The sequence below is a fragment of the Octopus bimaculoides genome, chromosome 8 (genome assembly GCF_046866305.1).
Source record: "Octopus bimaculoides isolate indiv1 chromosome 8, ASM4686630v1, whole genome shotgun sequence".
Classification (NCBI taxonomy): domain Eukaryota; kingdom Metazoa; phylum Mollusca; class Cephalopoda; order Octopoda; family Octopodidae; genus Octopus; species Octopus bimaculoides.
This window is the reverse complement of record NC_142935.1, coordinates 14,096,075-14,106,074: the sequence shown is the minus strand read 5'-3', so window position 1 is coordinate 14,106,074 and position 10,000 is coordinate 14,096,075. Positions and strand designations below refer to the sequence as shown.

The window sequence follows — 10,000 nt, the reverse complement described above, 5'->3', positions numbered from 1 at the left end:
ATGTCTGTTATTCAGTACAACTTGGCAATACCTGTTGCTTTGATATAATAAACTGGTCCTTACAAGTCTTGTGCTGTAAACTAATCCTTAAAAAATTTGTCCATAAATTTCTCACCTGTCTCAGAATATGCCATCATAGAGCTGACATTAATTGAATAGATTTGCCCTGAAACTAAGGTGGGTAGATGCCTATTACAGGAAGTCATCACATAAAAAAGTAAACAAAAAGAAACTAAAGATAAATAATGCAAACATGTGACTATGACAGACTGCTGGAATTTAAGAGAATATAGGAAATAAAAGAGGATTTACATTGTGATAAAGGATTGGGGGAATTATAAGAAAAACTTTGATATGAAGTACTAAGATTTTTAATCACATTAAATACATTAACTTGTTTGTTACTGTATTTATTTTGAGATGCTCTGTGTTCCTTTCAATTACTTTAAATATAACAAAGAATTTAGTAAAATAACTTAGTTATCATTCAGCTAGTGCTAGGAACATAAATTGTGGCTAAGGTTTGGTGGAAGATTTTTATTCAAACCTTATGAAAACAGGACATTTGTACTCAGAGCCAGAGCTGGTTTCAGCTGGGTTGGTAACGAAAGGGTTAAACAAGGTAATAGAAATACACAAAATCAGAAGGACCAGTAGACTTGAGGATTCATTGAGAGGAAAAAGCATTTGACTAAAAGTTCTTCAAGGCAGTGCATATATATATATATATATATATATATATATACACACACACACACACACACACACACACACACACACACATATATACATATATTATTTATATATATATATATATATATCATCATCATCATCATCATCATCATCATCGTTTAACGTCTGCTTTCCATGCTAGCATGGGTTTGACGATTTGACTGAGGACTGGTGAACCAGATGGCTGCACCAGGCTCCAATCTGATCTGGCAGAGTTTCTACAGCTGGATGCCCTTCCTAATGCAAACCACTCAGAGAGTGTAGTGGGTGCTTTTACATGCCACTACCAACATAATGTGGTAGTCCTGATTAGGATGAATGTTATTGTTATTTAACCTCAGGAAACATTGTCTCCAGCTGGCTATCGATGCACTATCTGTGTCCTTATATTTTTGAACAAGTTGCTTAGTGTCCCTACTCAGCTCAGAGTTCAAATTTACAGAAAACAAAAGACGAAGACAGGTAAATGAACAACAAGCAGGTGTATTATATATGTATGTATATATATATATACATATATATAATAACTGCATACTTTTATTCCGACATATGTTTCGAAGAATTACAATTTATGCGATCCATAGGAATCGGCGATGTTAAAAATGTAAACTTCTCCTCAGGGAAATGTATGGGAACCAGCTTAAACATAAGACAAACTGGTTCCCATACATTTCCCTGAGGAGAAGTTTACATTTTTAACATCGCCAATTCCTATGGATCGCATAAATTGTAATTCTTCGAAACATATGTCGGAATAAAAATATGCAGTTATAATATGTGCTTACTCCATTCTTTAAATTCATATATACTCAAATACCTAAAATATCAAGGAGTTTCTACCTCATAAACAGGAGTTACACCACAGTTATTTTGTGATGTTTGCTACCCTGGTATCTATTAACCAATTTATTTTATCCGAGTTATTTATTACTTGGAGAAAATAAATACATATAATAAAATATACATATATATATATACATATATATATATATAAAATGATAAAAGTAAAATGGAGAGTTCAAACTGACATATGTTAATTTATTAACATAATATTAATAATCCTTACATATATATATTTAAGCAAATGTGGGGATAAGCAAGTTAGACACATCAATATATAAAGTATATTAAATACATCAAATACAATATATATATATATATATATATATATATGTAAATATATAAAATGGACCAACTTACAAATGTACAAATGACAGAGAAAATTAAAGAGAAAATTAATATATGGAGAATATCTGGATCTCATCTCTGAACTATGTGTGTGTGTTTGTGTGTGTGTGTGTGTACATATATATATATATATATTACATACACACAAACACACTATATATATATACATATATATATATATATATATATATATATATTACACACACATGCACACACTCACACATACTCAAACACACACAAGTTTTCTTTTAACAACTTCAGTTGATTGCGACAATAGTCAATTTATTTTGTGCTGACATTAAAAAATTTACTTTTTAAACTATTATCCACAATTACTTCAGAATTTACAAAAGACTTTTCTCTGGTTTGCTGTTTAATAATGACAAATACCTTTTGATCTTTTGAATTTGTTCTGTATGAAGTGACGGCTGTCTGGCAAAAGATGAAATGCCCCAAGCAGCACACACACGCGAGTGCCCCCCCCCCCACTAGTTACATCACGGCTCCCTCCCACCAATTTTGGAATTCCTGCAAACAGTCTCTTCATCCAAATGTTGTTGTGTTTCCATGAATAAAGAAGACTTTCGACGACCGTAGCCTATTTTCTCAAACTGCCAAACTTTGGAACTGTCTCCCTCAAGTCTACATTAAATTCATTCCTTTCATCTTAATTTCTTCTTCTTCATAATACTTTACACTAAGTGGCTTTTCACCTTGTTTGGGACTTCCAATTAAAAATTTTAAAAAAAAGGAAGAAAGACAGAAAAAGAGGTTATGATTGTTGCCTTCTCTCCTGATTAAAAGATGAAGAAAGCAAAAACAAACAAAGAAAACAGTTTATTTTACCGATCATATCATTTGTTCTTCACCTATTTTACCTGTCTGATTATAAACCTTTTCACAATTTTAGAATTGAATCACTTTGACAAAGAATATTTTCTTTCTTCAGTCAAAGATATTTGTTTACAGCTACTATATCATTGCCATTGTTGTAGCTTAGCTCCAGTTGTCAACTTTGATTGAACAGAACTATGATCAAAGAACAGAAAGTAGCATTTAATCCCTTATTTGTTACAAGATATAATGTTGTCACTAGAACTACCACATATACTTGTGTATAAGTCATATCTCCTATTTACTTTTAAATCTTGATCCCATATTTTTTCCCTTCATAGTTTTAGCTTTGCTCCATATATAAGTCACACACCATTTTTTCCAGTTATGCTCAAGAATAAAATAGTGTGGCTTATACATGAGTAAATATCTTACATCATCCTGGTTACTTGTTCTTCTCTCTTTGAAACAGTAGTGTGCTGCTTGAGAGGCAAATATACCTGCTGTTTCTAGCTGGTGAAGAAACCATGTTGATGAGCCCCTTGATTCCTCTTTGGTTTGTTTACACATGTTTTGAATGCCACAAGCAGTGGTCAGGAAACACTTATTTGTATTGGCCAGCTCAATTTCATTTACATAGCAACAGGAGACAACCAGCAGGCAAAGACACTCAGAAACCAATTGGGTTTTTTTTTGCTTTTTTGTAAATTAAAACTATTAAATACTTTAATTGCCAGGACAAATAATGTGGACAGTGGGAGATTTATGTAGATAATAGGGAATTTGTAGGGATGATGACCACATGTGTCAACAATGTGTGGTTCCAGCTGCGTTCACAACAATGTGTGGTTCCAGTTTCAATTTCAGTGTAGGACAATTTGCAAGACTATCTTCCATCATAACCATGAGATCATTAATACTGTGTGAGTGGAATTTAGTTGATGAAAACTGTATGGAAGCCTGTCATATATGTGTGTGTGTGTGTTTCATCTTTTGTCTTTTACTTGTTTCAGTCATTACACTGTGGCCATGCTGGAGTACCACCTTGAGGAATTTTAGTTGAATGAATCGACCCCAGTACTTTTTTTTTTTTTTTAAGCCTGGTACTTATACAATCAGTCCCTTTTGCTGAACTGCTAAGTTACAGGAATGTAAACATATAAACATTGGTTGTCATAGCGTTTATGGGGTGACAAACACACACACACACACACACACACACACACACACACACACACACAAAGTTGACTGTAATTTCCAGAAAGGCTTCTCAAACTGTGACGCTTTGATAAGCCCTCCTTGACAAAACTTAGAAGTCACAGTCAAAGTTTAAGAAATAAATAAATATTTGAACCTACTTCATGTATTGAGTTCTTTCTCCAGTTAATGTTGTTCTAGGTCATTTAGAAAGCACTACTATTACTACCACCACCACCAACATCACCTTAAAAACACTCAGAACTTTCTGGATAACTTACTACTACTACTACTACTACTACTACTACTACTACTACTACTACTACTACTACTACTACTACTACGTGTGTGTTTAGGGATATAGTGTACTATGTCGTCTGCATGTCTAGTTGAGTTATCTAACTTTATTCTAATGTTTACTTTACATTTCGTATGTTTGGGAAAATGATAGAGTACACACCAGACAAAGACAAGGTCGATATAGCCAACTGAAAATCTTGAAGACGGACAATTGTGCTCCAGTCTGGTCGCAATCAAATAACTGATACAACTAAAAGAAGGATAAAAGAATGATAGGAAATTCATGTAGATATTAAGGAATAAAGATAAAGAAATAATCAAAGCTCCTGGTGTGAGGTTGAATAATAATTCACATTTCCTGTTTTAACTCCTTGCTGATATCTACTTAGCAATCTAATCAATTTTGTTTGTAATTTAATAAACACAACAGTGTTTGTAAGGCAAAGTGTGTTATTGATGTATGATGTAATACATATGCTTGTGAACATCAATCAACAGCGGGAGTGGATGGGCTCTATGTCAGGAGTGGGGTTACTTCGTCCCCAGGTGAATTGAAATTTGAAGTGAGACTGCTAATGAAGTCTCTAAAAACTCATATAGAAAACTGAAGACCAAAGCAATATGTGGATATAAATTAGATACCTAGGAATCTCACTGCATTAGTATGAAGATTAAACTCCTGCTGCTATTGAGCATCATCTTCTCTAACCTTCTTTATAGCTGTGAGTTATGGCCTCTGATTTAGATACTAGAGAGGAAATTGAACATCTCCTGGCAAAGATGTTTGCATAAGATACACCACATTTCATACAGAGACTGTGTTACTAATCTGAAGTAACAAGAAGATCAGGGCCTTCATGTAAACTTAGTCGGTTGGTGGCCAGCAAGAGCATGAAATATATGAGGATGGATCCTTCCACCTTCCATGGCAGTGTCCCCAGCGGTGTCTGCAGAGTCCCAGGAAGAAAGGGCATCCAAAGAAGAAATGGCTGGCAGTAGTAAAAAAAAAAGATGTAAGTGATGGCAAGAGTTGAGATGAAGCTTGGGACCTGGCACTTGACAGAAACGCCCAGAAGGCTCTGCTTGCCCAATGTTTGGTGCTTATAAAAAATGATGAAATGAAAGCAAATTTTCTAAAAAAAAATATTTGTTATCTTAAATAAAATTAAATGAAAAAAATTTCTCATTTGTATATTTGCCGCCAAGAGTAGTATGCACACTGGTGTTATGTTAACTCTCTCAACCCCTGTTTCTAAACCATGTAAAGTGTCACTGAAGATTTCAAGCAAGCAAGAGAGCAAGCAAGCAAGCAACCAACCAACCAACCAACCAAGCGGTCATTCAACGGATGTTAAACCATGATGATGATAATGATAACGATGAGTGTTCCAATAGTTCTGATCAACAGAACAACCAGCTGCTCGTGGAATTAACATGCAAGTGGCTGAGCACTCCACAGACACATGTACCTTTAACTTAGTTCTCAGGGATATTCACTGTCACACAGAATAGGACAAGGTTGGCTCTTTGAAATACAGGTACAACTGAGTGGACTGCCAATAAAGTGTCTTGTCCAAGGATACAACATGTTACCAGGAATTGAACTCATGACTTTAACAATTGTGGGCCAAATACCCTAATCATTAAGCCATTTAAATGTACTGCTTAATGTTTGGTTATTTGATAATCCGTGCGAAAACCGATGGCTAAGATCTGTTGCAATGGATCTTTAATACTGCATACTTTGATGTATATACGTATATTCACACACACACACACACACACATGTACACGGGTGTATGCATATTTACATATGCATGTGTGTTCGTGTGTGTGTGTATGCATGTGTGTACATATGTTTGCGCACATTTCCACTATTTACTTCTCTGTTTCTCCTCCTCTTGAAATCCCTTTTTTCCCTTTCAGTGACAAATGTATGTTTGTCGACCACTTTCCTTATGTCGACCACCTTCATTATCATAATCATTATTATTAATATGTTTTTGTTTCTTTCATTTCTTGTTCCTTTCTTTCTTTGTTACTTTTTTTTTTATTTCACTTCTATCTTTTTCTCTCTCCTTTTTTTTATTTTCCTTTCTTTTTAATGACTGATTAGAAAATATTGAGACAGCTTTAAACTCTGCTATACTCAGATCAAAAGTTTCATTGTAACCAAGGATATAATTATGCACACACACACACACACACACACACATGCGTGCGCGTGCACACACACGACATACATATAGTTTCATACACATATACAAACTCACACACACACATATAATATATATATATACAAAGAACACATACTTATAAATATATATATATATAGATGCATACACACACATACATACATATAAATATATATATACAAAGAACCCAGACTTTTATAAACATACACACATATACACATATACATACATTCATATATACAAACACATGCACATGCACACACTCAGACAGACAGACAGACAAGCATATATTCCCAACGGATTGTTTGTTGTTCTGTTTGTACAAGAGCAATCAATCGATCGTATAAAGAATATACTTAGTCCGATGTTTAACAACAGTAACTCAAACTCTGTTTCAGTCCCTTCCATGCTATGCAGTGACAACATCAACAACATCAACAGCAACAACAACATACAAAGAAACAAACATACACATCAGAGATAGAGGTTGGTGCTTGTTGCTGCACCTCGTCAAATAGTTTACGATGATGCGCGCCAAGAAGACGGAGAATAAGATGTCACGCCGCAGAAGTTTGCGAAGAAACAAAATCGTGCTGAATGCGTACAATAACAATGGCAAGAAGAACATGAATAAAAATGTTGCCAAAGAGAAAAACAATGGTAGCAAGAAACATCACCACAACAATGATGGCAACAACAATACCACCATGACCACCACCATTGACACCACAAACAACAACATTGACGAAAGTAAGATTCACAATCTTTTACCTGGGTTTTATGACAAGACCAAGTCAACAGAACATGTGGCAAAACACAGGTAACTATTATTATTATTATTATTATTATTATTATTATTATTATTATTATTATTATTATTATTATTATTATTATTATTATTATTATTATTATTATCATCATCATCATCATCATCATCATCATCATTATGAAGGTGTTGAGCTGGCAGAATCATTAGCATGCCTGACAAAATGCTTAGAAGCATTTCATCTGTCCTTAAGTCCTGAGTTCAAGTTCTGCTGAGGTCGACTTTGCATTTCATTCTTTTGGGGTTGATAAAATAAGTAACTGACTAGCCCCTTCCCCCAAAGTTTCAGGCCTTATGCCAATTATAGAAAGGATTATTATTATTGTTGTTATTATTTATTTATTCACTTAACTAACCATCTGATAAGGGTACACCAAGCACATGCATCACAACCATGTGTGCACAACATGGTGATCTCATATCAAGATAAACAACGCATGACCTTGCAGGTGGGGCCCAGTTAGAATTTTCTTCAGATTGAGTAGCCCACTCTGCTCAAAAGTTTCCCTCAATAAGGGTTGTTTAAGGATGTTGAATGAAAGATGCATGTTTCCAGAGGTGAATTATTCAAACCCCCAAAAATTGCCTTGATGTCTTTATCAGTTTGGATCGGCAAATCCATGCCAGCCAGTGGTGATTTCAGTCACTGGACTGGAACCCCATTAGGGTAGACAGACAAAGTCATATCAAAGTATACACATTTTCCTCTTTATCTTTGATTATTGTATCTAGACAAGATGCAGGCATGGCTGTGTGATTAAGAAACTCACTTTGCAACTGTGGTTTTGGGTTCAATCTAACTGCAGGTCACATTAGGCAAGTGTCTTCTATTATAGCCCTGGGTCAGCCAATGACTTGTGAGTAAATTTATGAGAAGGAAATTGTGAAAGCCCATCATATACATGTGTGTGTGTGTGTGACTTTGTCCCTCACCACAGCTTGACAACTGGTGTTGGTTTATTTATGTCCCCATAATTTAGTGGTTCAGCAAAAATTTAAAAAAAAAACAATAAAAGAAGTACCAGACTTTAAAAAAAAGTACTGGGGCCAACTTGTTTGACTAAACCCTTCTAGACGGTGCACTGATATGTTGTATATAAACTTTTTGAATTATGAAATAATGTATTTCACTCATAATTATTATATTATTCAATAAATTCAATTGTGTTTTTGTGGCGAGCTGGCTGAAACGTTAGCACGCCGGGCGAAATGCTTAGCAGTATTTCATCTGTCTTTACGTTCTGAGTTCAATTCCACCGAGGTCGACTTTGCCTTTCATCCTTTCAGGGTCGATAAATTAAATATCAGTTGCATACTGGAGTCAATCTTATCGACTGGCCCTCAACCCCAAGAATTTCAGGCCTTGTACCTAGAGTAGAAAAGATTATAGTAGTGACTATGGAAGACTGGTGGGATTATTTATTTGTATGGACTTATAGATTGGTCGCTATTTAGTTATTGTAGGTTTACTATTAATACCAATACAGATGTACATAGATTTATGTGTTTCTTGTAGTTTAATTTTAAAGTTAGTATTTAATCATGCCTATATTTAGATTGAATACTGTTGTACATCGGGTAAATGTGTTTGAAAGTCGTTTGTGTGTTTTGTTCCCAAAACAGCACTTCTTTTAGTGCTGTTGACGCTGCCGGATTGAGTGGTACTGTCCAGGTGTCGAAACCATAATGATATCCGTGGGGCAGCTGATGATGGAGGCATGCTGGATTGTTGGTATGGCTATTTATGTATATGTGGAATAGTGTTATAACATCCTTTTGATATATGTTTACAAGAGAGTGCTGATAGCTTCTGGTTTTGGGTAAAAGAAAACACAGGAGGATCCGTTAATTATGATTTTATGCAACATATTCCCCTCTCAGATTAATACACTTATTACTGTGGTCCTTCAGTTTTTCTAAACCCTGTAAGATAATTTAGGAGGTTGGGCTCCCAACCAGGCCTTTCACGATACCCTTAAAACCAGGAACTTTTCTGCATCCACACTTTATTATAAGTGTTTGTGCTTGTCCTCCACCAGTGCTGGTTTGCTTACATCCCTGTATCTTCACAGTTTAGCATAAAAGACAAATAGAGTAAGTACCAGGTTTAAAATAACTGAAGCAAGTTAAAAGTTAAAAGGATCCTTTAATCTTTGTCAGAATGGACAAACATATTTCAAAACTATTGTTTCTCTACAATTGTAAAGCAAGGAATTTGTTATGTGTTTATATAACTTGTTTTCTATTTCTCATTTGATATTTCCAACCTATTTTCCCAATGTGCACAGCAAACAATCAATCAAGCTTGTGAACATATACTTTTTTTATTTACAAAGCTTCAACAGTTATAAATGAGACAGATTATTATTTCTTGGTTTTACAATGTAGATTGTAGTTGACATTTGTCACTCCAGTTTTGTTGCTTTTGTAGTTCTTAATGGCTAGGCATTGACTTAGTTAAGCTAGGAGGGGTGTATGAAAAGCCTTGAGCCTCAAAAAAATAAAACATAGTACAAGACTTCTGATGATTTATTTTTCAACATTGTCCCCCTCGATGGCTGAACACCTTGAAGTATTTTGGTTGAATGAATACTCATATTTTTTTAAGCCACACACTTATTCTATCAGCCTCTTTGCTGAACCACTAGATTACAGGGATATAAACACACCAACGCCGGTTGTCAAGTGGCGGTGAGAGATAAACACAGACACAAAGACTCACACACAC

The 10,000-nt window shown here is 34.9% G+C and overlaps 1 protein-coding gene across 1 annotated transcript in view; it reads left to right on the top strand.

Moving 5' to 3' along the window:
• LOC106874963 (protein NSUN7) overlaps positions 1-10,000 on the top strand; it is a 41,432-nt gene that overhangs the window by 9,019 nt on the left and 22,413 nt on the right. The window contains exon 2 of the mRNA XM_014922889.3: positions 6,845-7,266. Coding sequence (XP_014778375.1) covers positions 6,971-7,266 — 296 coding nt within the window. The 5' untranslated portion in view covers positions 6,845-6,970. The remainder of the gene's footprint in view (positions 1-6,844; positions 7,267-10,000) is intronic.